Source organism: Manis javanica, chromosome 2 (genome assembly GCF_040802235.1).
Source record: "Manis javanica isolate MJ-LG chromosome 2, MJ_LKY, whole genome shotgun sequence".
Classification (NCBI taxonomy): Eukaryota; Metazoa; Chordata; class Mammalia; order Pholidota; family Manidae; genus Manis; species Manis javanica.
Genome location: NC_133157.1, coordinates 155,310,873 through 155,324,397, shown reverse-complemented (window position 1 = coordinate 155,324,397; position 13,525 = coordinate 155,310,873). Strand labels below are relative to the sequence as shown.

At 36.9% G+C, this 13,525-nt stretch overlaps 1 protein-coding gene across 25 annotated transcripts in view; it reads right to left on the bottom strand.

Annotated features, from left to right (window-relative positions):
- Nucleotides 1–13,525, bottom strand: part of CSPP1 (centrosome and spindle pole associated protein 1) — a 196,653-nt gene that overhangs the window by 113,542 nt on the left and 69,586 nt on the right. For 16 of the 25 annotated variants that reach the window (XR_012128224.1, XM_036998184.2, XM_036998183.2 and 13 more), the window contains 2 exons: nt 7,606–7,704; nt 6,334–6,455 (listed from right to left, as the gene is read on the bottom strand). The exons of 2 other annotated variants lie outside the window; for them this stretch is intronic. Coding sequence is in view for 22 of the 23 variants with exons in the window: in XM_036998184.2 (XP_036854079.2) it covers nt 6,334–6,455; nt 7,606–7,704 (221 nt within the window). In the remaining variant the exon portion in view is untranslated. The remainder of the gene's footprint in view (nt 1–6,333; nt 6,456–7,605; nt 7,705–13,525) is intronic. 7 more of the 25 variants (XM_036998177.2, XM_036998189.2, XM_036998188.2 and 4 more) reach the window with 3 other exon arrangements.

Below are 13,525 nucleotides of genomic sequence, written 5' to 3'. Positions count from 1 at the left end.
GCCAGAGAGAGAAAAAAAGGTCACCTACAAAGGAAAACCCATCAGGCTATCATCAGACTTCTCAACAGAAACTGTACAGGCCAGAAGAGAATATATACTATCAGGCCAGAAGGCATGATATACTTAATGCAACAAAACAGAAGGGCCTTGAACCAAGATACTGTATCCAGCACAATTATCATTAAAATATGAAGGAGGGATTAAACAATTCCCAGACTAGCAAAAGTTGAGGGAATTTCTTTCCCACAAACCACCTCTACAGGATACTTTAGAGGGACTTCTCTTGATGGAAGCACTCCTAAAGCTAAACAGATATCACCAGAGAAAATAAAATCACAGCGAAGAAAGTGGAACAATCAAATACTAATTAAAGGCAAAAAATAACATCAACTACCCGCAAAAGCAGTCAAAGGAAACACAAAAGAGCACAAAATAAAACATCTAACAAAGAATGGAGTAGGAGGAATAAGAAGGGAGAGAAATAAAAAATCATCAGACTGTGTTTATAATAGCTCAATAAGCGAGTTAAATTAGACAGTAAGATAGTAAAGAAGCTAACCTTGAACCTTTGGTAAACACGAACCTAAAGCCTGAAGTGGAAATAAGTACATATCTTTCAATAATCACTCTAAATGTAAATGGACTGAATGCACCAATCAAAAGACACAGAATAACAGAATGGATGAAAAAGAAAGACCCATCTATATGCTGCTTACAAGAGACTCACCTCAAACCCTAAGACATACACAGACTAAAAGTCAAGGGATGGAAAAAGATATTCCATGCAAACAAGTAGAAAAAAGCAGGTGTTGCAGTACTAGTATCAGACAAAATAGACTTCAAAACAAAGAAACTCACAAGAGATAAAGAAGGACATTACATAATAATAAAGTGGTCAATCCAACAAGAGGATATAACTATTATAAATATATATGTACCAAATATATGAGCACCAACATATGTGAAAGAAATACTGAAAGAATTAAAGGAGGAAATAGAATGCAATGCGTTCGTTCGAGGAGACTTCAACACACCACTCACTCCAAAGGCTGGACCCACCAGACAGAAAATAAGTAAGGACACAGAGGCGCTGAACAACACACTAGAACAGATGGACCTAACAGACATCTATAGAACTCTACATCCAAAAGCAACAGGATACACATTCTTCTCAAGTGCACATGGAACATTCTCCAAAATAGATCACACACTAGGCCACAAAAAGAGCCTCATTAAATTCAAAAAGATCGAAATCCTACCAACCAACTTTTCAGACCACAAAGGTATAAAACTAGAAATAAACTGTACAAAGAAAGCAAAAAGGCTCACAAACATATGGAGGCTTAACAAACACGCTCCTAAATAATTAATAGATCAATGAACAAATTAAAATAGAGATCAAGCAATATATGGAAACAACTGATGACAACAACACAAAGCCCCAACTTCAGTGGGATGCAGCAAAAGTAGTTTTAAGAGGAAAGTATACAGCAATCCAGGCATATTTAAAGAAGAAAGAACAATCCCAAATGAATAGTGTAAAGACACAATTATCAAAATCGAAAAAGAAGAACAAGTGAGGCCTAAAGTCAGCAGAAGGAGGGACATAATAAAGATTAGAGAAGAAATAAATAAAATTGAGAAGAATAAAACAATAGAAAAAAATCAATGAAACCAAGGGCTGGTTCTTTGAGAAAATAAACAAAATAGATAAGCCCCTAGCCAGACTTATTAAGGGAAAAAGAGAATCAACACACATCAACAGAATCAGAAACGAGAAAGGAAAAATCACAAAGGACCCCAAAGAAATACAAAGAATTATCAGAGAATACTACAAAAAACTATATGCTAACAAGCTGGAAATCCAAGAAGAAATGGACAACTTCCTAGAAAAATATAACTTTCCAAGACTGACCAAGGAAGAAACAGAAAACCTAAACAGACCAATTACCAGCAATGAAATTGAAGCAGTAATCAAAAAACTACCCAAGAACAAAACTTCAGGGTCACATGGATTTACCGCGGAGTTTTATCAGACATACAGACATACAGAGATGACATAATACCCATTTTCCTTAAAGTTTTCCAAAAAATACAAGAAGAGAGAATACTTCCAGAATCGTTCTATGAAGCCAGCAACACCCTAATACCAAAACCAGGCAAAGACCCTACCAAAAAAGAAAATTGCAGACCGATATCCCTGATGAACATAGATGCAAAAATACTCAACAAAATATTAGCAAACCGAATTCAAAAATACATCAAGAGGATCATACACCATGACCAAGTGGGATTCATCTCAGTGATGCAAGGATGGTACAACATTCAAAACTCCATCAACATCATCCACCACATGAACAAAAAGGACAAAAATCACATGATCATCTCCATAGACGCTGAAAAATCATTCAACAAAATTCAACATTCACTCATGATAAAAACTCTCAACAAAATGGGTATACAGGGCAAGTACCTCAACATAATAAAGGCATATATGAAAAACCCACAGCCAACATCACACTGAACAGCAAGAAGCTAAAATCTTTTCCTCTAAGATTGGGAACAAGACAGGGATGCCTAGTCTCCCCACTGTGATTCAACATAGTACTGGAGGTCCTAGCCACAGCAATCAGACAAAACGAAGAAATACAAGGAATCCAGATTGGTAAGAAAGAAGTCTAACTGTCACTATTTGCAGATGACATGATATTGTACATAAAAAACCCTAAAGAATCCACTCCAAAACTACTAGAACTAATATCGAAATACAGCAAAGTTGCAGGATACAAAATAAATACACAGAAATCTGAGGCTTTCCTATACACTAACAATGAAGTAATAGAAAGAGAAATCGGGAAAACAGTTTCATTCACAACTGCATCATAAAAAATAAAATACCTAGGAATAAACTTAACCAAGAAAGCAAAAGACCTATACCCCAAAAACTACAAGACACTCTTCAGAGAAATTAAAGAGGACACTAAGAAATGGAAACTCATCCCATGCTCTTGGCTAGGAAGAATAAATATTGTCAAAATGGTCATCCTGCCCAAAGCAATCTACAGATTCAATGCAATCCCTATCAAATTACCAACAGCATGCTTCAACAAACTGGAACAAATAGTTCTAAACTTCATATGGAACCACCAAAGACCCTAAACAGCCAAAGCAATCCCAATAAGGAAGAATAACATTGGGGAGATCTCGCTCCCCAACTTCAAGCTCTACTACAAAGCCACAGTAATCAAGACAATTTGGTACTGGCACAAGAACAGAGCCACAGACCAGTGGAACAGAATAGAGAGTCCAGATATTAACCCAAACATATACGGTCAATTAATATATGATAAAGGAGCCATGGACATACAATGGGGAAATGACAACCTCTTCAACAGCTGGTGTTGGCAAAACTGGACAGCCACATGTAAGAGAATGAAACTGGATCACTGTCTAACTCCATACACAAAAGTAAATTCAAAATGGATCAAAGACCTGAATGTAAGTCATGAAACCATAAAACTCTTAGAAAAAAATATAGGCAAAAATCTCTTGGTCATAAACCGGAGCAACTTCTTCATGAACGCATCTCCCCAGGCAAGGAAAACAAAAGCAAAAATGAACAAGTGGGTCTATATCAAGCTGAAAAGCTTCTGTACAGCAAAAGACACCATCAATAGAACAAAAAGGCATCCTACAGTACAGGAGAATAGATTCATAAATGACAGATTTGATAAAAGGTTGACATCCAAAATATATAAAGAGCTCACATACCTCAACAAACAAAAAGTGAATAATTCAATTATAAAATGGGCAGAGGAGCTGAACAGACAGTTCTCCAAAGAACAAATTCAGATGGCCAACAGACACATGAAAAGATGCTCCACATTGCTAATCATCAGAGAAATGCAAATTAAAACCACAATGAGATATCACCTCACACCAGTAAGGATCACCACCATCCAAAATACAAACAACAAATGTTGGCGAGATTGTGGAGAAAGGGGAACCCTCCTGCACTGCTGGTGGGACTGTAAATTAGCTCAACCATTGTGGAAAGCAGTATGGAGATTCCTCAAAAAGCTCAAAATAGAAATACCATTTGACCCATGAATCCCACTTCTAGGAATTTACCCTAAGAATACAGCAGCCCAGTTTGAAAAAGATAGATGTGCCCCTTTGTTTATCGTAGCACTATTTACAATAGCCAAGAAATGGAAGCAAACTAAGTGTCCATCAGTAGATGAATGGATAAAGTAGATGTGGTACATACACGCAATGGAATATTACTCAGCCATAAGAAGAAAACCAATCCTACCATTTGCCACAACATGGATGGAGCTAGAGGGTATTATGCTCAGTGAAATAAGCCAGGTGGAGAAAGACAAGTACCAAATGATTTCACTCATATGTGGAACATAAGAACAAAGGAAAAACTGAAGGAACAAAACAGCAGCAGAATCACAGAACCCAAGAATGGACTAACAGTTACCAAAGGGGAAGGGACTGGGAAGGATGGGTGGGAAGAGAGGGAGAAGGGGGGGTGAAGAAGAAAGTTGGCCTTACAATTAGCATGTATAATGTGTGTGGGGGCACATAGAGGACTGTGCAGCACAGGGAGGGCTGTGCAACGCAGAGAAGACAAGTAGTGATTATACAGCATCTTACTATGCTGATGGACAGTGACTAATGGGGTATGTTGGGGGGGACTTGGTGAAGGGGGGAGTCTAGTAAACATAATGTTCCTCATGTAATTGTAGATTAATGATACCAAATAAAAAAAAAGATGTGGAAGACATGAATATCACTATTCAACCAACTTAGTTGACATTTCTAAACCACTATACTCAAAAGGACACAATGTACATTCAACCACACACTGAACATTCACCAAGATATAGTATATTCTGAGCCAATAAATATTTAAAAATTTCAAACTTGAAATAATTGAAATAATACAATTTATTGTCTTAGACCATAAGGGAATTAAACAAGCAGTCAGTAACAAAGACATCAGGAAAATCTCCAAGTATTTAGAAATTTAAGAACATATTTCTAAATAGACCATGACTCTGTCATAAACCCCACAATATATTGTTATTTTTGCTCTAAGAAGTCAACTGTCTTAATTTCTAAAATAAAGCAGTAAGCCAGAAATGAAATCTGTGAGGAAAAATCACAGGAAAACATATTTCAGTTCAACTGAAATGAGAATTATACCAGAGTCACCTCAAGATAGAGTGGGCTGCCACTGGAGAAACAAGTTTCCTATGGGTATATACAAACAAAGGCCAGGGAGGAAAAACACTACTATGAGATTAATCAGTGGATTAAATTACTTTAGTGGCTTGTTCCATAATCCATCATCTCACCAAATACTCATCCATAATTCCTGGATTACATTAATGATAAATTCATGCCATTCATCTTTAAAATTTCAGGGTAATCTGTTTATTAATAAAAATACTTGTCGGTAGGCTCTCAACATAGAAAGTCATTTCTCCAATTTTTACCATGTTTAACAAAATACATCATAAGAATGAAGCCTTACTCTGACCTACAGATAGGTTACATTGGTCAATTCTCACTTAAAGACATTACACTAAAATAAAATTCTCCCTACTTTGCCATTCTCTTAGTGTAGTCATTTCAGGGAACCCAAGATTTAAATGACTGCTCTTAGGCTGAATGAATTTAAACTGTTTTCCTATCTCCTTATACACTCCACTGAAAGCAAATTTCAGGTAATTTTTAAAATAGTTTTTACTCAAAGAATAGACTACTTTTCTATTTAAAGTTACACAAAGGAAATAAGGCTGTTTCTAAAATTAAATTGCAACAAGTTAATACAGAAAATCAACATGCTTATAAGCAATGACCTTCATTTCTAACAAAACAGACAATTTTGATTATGAACATGATTTGAATAAAAAACCTTCTCAGAAATTACATGGAAGAACATGGGAAAGGATGTTACCAAAGAATAAAAAGACTCAGTTCAGAGAATTAAACTAAAACATAAGGCAGTTTTGTGCTAGTTAAAGAAGGATAAAGAAAGAAGAAAAAACTACCACACATCAAACAGAATGTAAGAAATAGCCACAGTACAATAAAGTGCAAATAAATTATGAAAATAGAAGCTTATAATTGGAATTAAATTTTCATTTATCATCTATCAAAAGGTCATTACTAAATAAGTTATTTAGCTTTAAAATTTATGTATAGAGCTATACAAGTTAAATGCTTAGCATAGCATCTATCACAAAGTAAGCACTAGATAAATGTTTTCAATTGTGAGAATAGTATTAATTACAACACTGAGTGCCTACTAAAGACCTTTTATAAAACACTCTGCAGAAGTCTCATCAACTGAAGTTTTGTATGTACCGAAGAGCATCCCTGCAAAAGGACTGCAGATCTCTTGGTTAGTAGATTTGGATGGCTCATTGTCCTGGGCACTGAAACAAAAACAAAAATAATTAGAACCCAAACAATTTTTAGGGAACAAAAATTAGAATAAAATGTAGTTATTTGTCTTGGCCTTTCAAAGTACTATAAACACTGTACTGGTTACATATTTTTAAAGTTTGGGTAAAATCATGACATTTTAATTCTTAACACAGTGGGACTCCAATATATTTCAGCTCTATAACCTTTTTCTTCAGACTGCTTAACTGGCTCCATAGATTCCCAATAATACTCTCTTTCACAAGAACAGTTGTCCCCATAAGGAAAATGAACCTAAGAATACATATATAAAGTCCAAAAAAGGAAGAGAAAGGTGATACCTACATACACAATTGGAAAAGATCATCTTGAAAATCTCCTTCCTTGAAAGATAAGAATAAGAGGAAAAAAAGAAAACTCCCTCAAAGGAACTTAATTTGGCCCCAAACAGTGAATTCTCTTATCACAAGCATCTTTATATATCACTTTTTTCAAAGAAAAGAGACACCTTTCCTGACATATGACAATATTATCCTCATTATACACCACAGATTCAGAACCATTTATCCTTATGTATGATATGAGAAAGTCACCAAAACAATAACTATAAACAGACACACAACATGAGTAGAAAATATAATTTCCTTTCTTTTCAACAGGACAGAGTATATATGAGGAGTAAGTTAACAAAAAGCAAAAAAAAAAAAGCATAAACATCATCTATTCAATAAGCTGAGTATCAAAAACAAAGTTTTGAAAGGAAAACTCACATTGCAGGAGTATTTTCAATTTATTCCCAGTAAAGTTTCATCACCCCCATAACTCTACAATATTTTAAGTTTACTTTTATGTCCATTAAATGCTTTTTTCACCTTTCATTATTTCAAACAAATGTGTATGGTCTATAATGATAGGGACTTATTCAGAACACTTTGGCATGTTTTATGATCAAAACCTGTTCTTCAAAATAATGCTTTAAAGTACTATAAAATTTAACTTACAAGAATTCCCCATTCACAATTTTTTCCATTGACTCCTATTTCACTAATAAGCAAGGCTGTTAATATACTACGCCTTTCTAAGATTTTCAAAAAGCCAGTTTTAGCAGGTGCTGTTTCACATGTAATGGCTGAAGGGCAGAATTTACCATACATACAATACCTTTTATTTCCAGCAGATGAAATTCGTATGTTTGACTGTTCTGAGACATCACCACCATATTCCATAGGAGGCACATTCCCTCGTCCATTCCCGTACATCCTTAAAAATACATCGGTTTATAGTGAAAGGATTAAATATGGTGCCATGAGAGGTGAGACACAGGCCTGGTCCCAAAACCACACATAATACAAAAATGTAATTAATACAACTAATCCTGAAACAGCAACAGGAAAGAAGGCTGCACCAGACTGAATACACCTGGAGAAAAGAACAGACCTCATGGAACATGGTAATGTACCAAAGCCATGATGCAGAGGGACCCATGCCCTTCCCCAACCCCAGCTCAATGGCAGGAGGAAGAGAAACAGAGCAGGAGGGAGTGGACACCTAGGAATGCTGAACACCCATCCCTGGAGATCTGCTCTGGTAGCATGAACATACATTACATGGTGCTCTGGAGATTAGTGGGGTCGGAAAGCTAATAATACAGGCAGAATACCAGGAGAGACTGAGATTCCAGCCACTTGTGGAAAATGGATCCACATCCGGCTGCTCTGGTACAAAAGAAAGGTGGCAGTCTGAGAGACTTTCTAACAGTGAAAGGGCAGCTAAAGGGGCAAGGACTGCACTGAGCTTACAGCTCAGGAGAAAGGACAGGTGGATAAAATTGTCCAGGCACAATCTGCTGAGCAGGTTGGGAGTTTTCACAAGCTTCAGGTGATCATCCTCCTGGCTGGCTATGCAGCTCCAAAACCCCCAAATGTGATACGCACCATGCTGCACCTTCCTCCAGGCCAGCCAGCACCTGGGTCGCAAACGGGCAGCCCTGCACTGGCATCAGGCTAGCCAGAGGGAAGCCCCACCCATGGCAGCTAAAAACGCAAATGACAGAGGCTTACACCTGTGTGCTCAGACCACTTGTTCTGTCATTGGAGACAGGCATAGAAGCCGGGAACCAGGAAACAGTTATTTCCTCCACCAGGGCACCAGCAGTGCTGCCCTGTCTTTCCAGGGACCCCCAACATCGCTCCAGGGACTCAGCAGTTCCAGAGAGTAGAGCTTCTGGGCATTAGAGGGCACCACATACAAATAAGAAATGTCAAATGAACCTGGTTCAACCCCAAATCCCACAAACACCAGAAAAAGGGTCAAGTGGAACTGAACTCATAAATCTTAATGAAAGAGATTTCAAAATAAAAATCTGCTGATAGAGGTGCAGAAAAATATTCAAGAACTCAGGGAAGAATTCTAGATGGAGATTCAATCATTATGGAATATAGTATCAAAAATGAAATACACAATGGAGGAATTTTAAAGCAAATTAGATACAATGGAGGAGATGGTAAATGAAATAGAAACTAGAGAAGACGAATAAAAAGCTGAGGCACAGAGAGAAAAAAGGATCTCTAAAAATGAAAGAATACTGAGAGTTCTGTGAGACAAATACAAACAAAACAATATTAACATTATAGGGTTATGAGAAGAAGAGAGAAAAAAGGGGATAGAACGGTCTTTGAGGAGGTAATTGCTGAAAACTTCCCCAATATGGGTCAAGCCATAGAGGTGCACAGATTTCCCAACACAAGGAACCCAAGGAAGACAACAACAAGACATCAAGTAATTAAAATGGCAAAGATAAAGGAAAAGAACAGACTATTAAAAGTGGAAAGAGAGAGAAATAAGATTACAAACAAAGGAAAACCCATCAGCCTATCACCAGACTTTTCAACAGAGTGGCATGATGTATTTAATTCACTGAAGCAGAAGGGCCTTGAACCAAGAATACTCTACCCTGCAGAGCTTAAACACTATCCAGATAAGCAAAAGTTGCGAGAATTTGCCTCACACAAACCGTCTCTACAGTGTATTTTGGATGGACTGCTGGAGGAGGAAGTGTTCCTAAGGCTAAATAGCTGTCATCACAGGAAATAAAACCACAGTAAAGAAAGGAGAACAATTAATTAATAAGCAGATGCAAAATCAAATCAACTACCCACAGAGTCAGTCAAGGGATAGACAAAGAATACAGAATATGATACCTAATACATAAAGAATGGAGGAGGAAGATAAAGGAGGGGAAAAAAAAGAACTGTGTCTGTAATAGCATGCTAAGTGAGTTAAGTTAGACTGCTAGATAGTAAGGAAGTTACCCTTGAACCATTGGCAACCACAAATCTAAAGCCTGCAATGGCAGTAAGTAGATATCAATTGATAATAGCCCTAAATGTAAATTGTCTGAATGCAACAAAAGACATAGTCACTTAATAGATAAAAAAACAAAACCCATCTACATGCTGCCTACAAGAGACTCACTTCAAACCCAAAGACATACACAGACTAAAAGTGAAGGGATGAAAAAAGATATTTCATGCAAATAATACGGAGAAAAAAGCAGGAGTTGCTGTACTTGTATCAGACGAAATAGACCTCAAAACAAATAAAGCCACAAGAGACAAAGAAGTACATTGCATAATGATAAAGGGGTCAGTCCAACAAGAGGATATAACCATTATAAATATCTATGCACCAAACATAGGAGACATTACATATAAGAAACAAATACCAACAGAATTGAAGGGGGAAATAGAATGCAATGCATTCATTTTAGGAGACTTCAACACTCCAATCACTCCAAAGGAGAGATCAACCAGAAAGAAAATAAGTAAGGAGACAGAGACCCTGAACAACACATTAAAACATATGGGCCTAAAAGACATCTCCAGAACACTCCACCCAAAGGGAGCAAGATGCACATTCTTCTCAAGTGAACATGGAACATTTTCAAGAATAGACCATATACTAGGTGACAAAAAGTGCCTCAGTAAATTCAAAAAGATTGGAATTGTGCTAACCAGTTTCTTAAACCATAAAGATATAAAACTAGAAATAAATTATGCAAAGAAAATGAAAAAAATCCCAAAAAGAACTGGAGGCTTAACAACATGCTCCTAAATAACCAATGGATCAATGACCAAATAAAAACAGAGATCAAGCAATATATGGAGATAAATGACAACAATAATTGACCACCGCAAGATCTGTCGGAAGTGGCAAAAGCCGTGCTATAAGGGAAGTATACTGCAACACAGGCTTACTTCAGGAAAGAAGAACAATCCCATATGAACAGTCTAAACTCATAATTAATGAAACTAGAAAAAGAAGAACAAATGAGGAACAAAGTCAATAGAAGGAGAGACATAATAAACATTAGAGCAGAAATAAATAAAATCAGGAAGAATAAAACAATAGAAAGAATTAATGAAAGCGAGAGCTGGTTCTCAAAGAAAATAAACAAAATAGACAAACCGCTGGCCAGACTTATCAGGAAAAAAAAGAGAGTCTACTAACATAAACAGATTCAGAAATGAGAAAGGAAAAATCACTATGGACACTACAGAAATACAAAGACTTATTAGGGAATACTCTGAAAAATGATATGCTAACATACTGAATAACCTAAAAGAAATGGACAACTTTCTAGAAAAATACAACCTTCCAACGCTAACCCAGAAAGAAATAGAAAATCTGAACAGACCAATTACCAGCAAAGAAATTGAACTGGTAATCAAAAACCTACTTAAGAACAAAACACCTGGACCAGATGGCTTCACTGCTGAATTTTATCAAACATTTAGTGAAGACCTAACACCCATGCTCCTTAGAGTTTTCCAAAAAGTAGAAGAGGCAGGAATACTTCCAAATTCATTCTATGAGGCCAGCATCACTCTAATAACAAAACCAAGAAAAGATATCACAGAAAAAGAAAATTACAGACCAATATCCCTAATGAATATAGATGCAAAAATATTCAACAAAATGTTAGCAAACCGGATTCAAAAATACATCCAAAAGATCATCCATCATGATCAAGCAGGATTTATTCCAGGGATGCAAGGATGGAACAACATTAGAAAACCCATCAACATCATCCACCACATCAACAAAAAGGACAAAAACCACATGATCACCTCCACAGATGCTGAAAAAGAATCTGACAAAATTCAACATCCATTCATGATAAAAACTCTCAACAAAATGGGTATAGAGGGCAGGTATCTCAACATAATAAAGGTTATATATGACAAACCCACAGCCAGCATCATACTTAACAGCAAGAAGTTGAAAGCTTATCCTTTAAGATCAGGAACACAAGAATGAACACTCTCCCCACTTCTATTCAACGAAGATCTGGAGGTCCTTGCCATGGCAATCAGAGAACACAAAGAAATAAAAGGCATCCAGATTGGCAAAGAAGAAGTTCAACTGTCCCTGTTTGCAGATGATGTGATATTGTACCAAAAACCCCTAAAGAATCCACTCCAGAACTACTAGATCTAATATCCGAATTTAGCAAAGCTGCAGGATACAAAATCAATACACAGAAATCTATGGCATTCCTATATACTAACAATGAACTAGCAGAAAGAGAAATCAGGAGAACAATTCCATTCACAGTTGCATCAAAAAGAATAAAATACCTAGGAATAAGCCAAAGCAATCCTGAGAAGGAAGAATAAAGCTGGGGGAATTATGTTCCCCAACTTCAAGCTTTACTACAAAGCCACAGTAATCAAGACAATTTGGTATGGGCACAAGAACAGAACCATAGACCAATGGAACAGACTAGAAAGCCCTGATATAAACCCAACCATATATGGCCAATTAATATACGATAAAGGAGACATGGACATACAGTGGGACAGCCTCTTCAACAGCTGGTGTTGGCAAAACTGGACAGCTACAAGCAAGAGAATGAAACTGGATGATTGTTTAACCCATACACAAAAGTAAACTCAAGATGGATCAACGATGTGAATGTAAGTCATGAAACCATAAACCTCTTAGAGGACAACATAGGCAAAAAATCTCCTGAATATAAGCACAAGTAACTTCTTCCTGAACACATCTGCCTGAGCAAGGGAAACAAAAGCAAAATGAACACATGGGACTACATCAAACTAAAAAGTTTCTGTACGGCAAAAGAACACCATCAACTGAACAAAAAGACATCCTACCATATAGAAGAATATATTTGTAAATGACATATCCGACATGGGGTTAACATCCAAAATATATATAAAGAACTCACATGCCTCAACACCCAAAAAGCAAATAACCTGATTAAAAAATGAGTAGAGGATACGAAGAGACAATTATCCAAAGAAGAAATTCAGATGGCCAACAAACACATGAAAAGGTGCTCCACGTCACTAATCATCAAGGAAATGCAAACTAAAACCTCAATGAGATATCACCTCACACCAGTAAGGATGGCCAGTATCGAAAAGACTAAGAACAATAAATGCTGGTGAGAATGCAGAGAGAGAGGATCCCTCCTACACTGCTGGTGGGAATGTAAGCTAGTTCAACCATTGTGGAAAGCAATATGGACATTCCTCAAAAAACTAAAAATAGAAATACCATTTGACCCAGGAATCTCACTCCTTGGAATTTACCCAAAGAAAACAACTTCTCAGATTCAAAAAGACATATGCACTCCTATGTTTATTACAGCACTTTTTACAATAGCCAAGAAAAGGAAGCAACCTAAGTGTACATCAGCAGATGAATGGATAAAGAAGATGTGGTACATATACACAATGGAATACTATTCTGCCATAAGAAAGAAACAAATGCTACTATTTGCAACAACATGGATGGAGCTGGAGGACATTATGCTCAGTGAAATAAGCCAGGCGGAGAAAGACAAGTACCAAATGATTTCCCTCATTTGTGGAGTATAACAACGAAGCAAAACTGAAGGAACAAAACAGCAGCAGACTCACAGACTCCAAGAAGGGTCTAGTGGTTACCAAAGGGGAGGGGTGTGGGGGTGAGGGTGGGTTGGGAGGGAGGGAGAAGGGGATTGAGGGGTATTACGCTTTGTACACATGGTGTGGGGGATCACAGGGAAAACAGT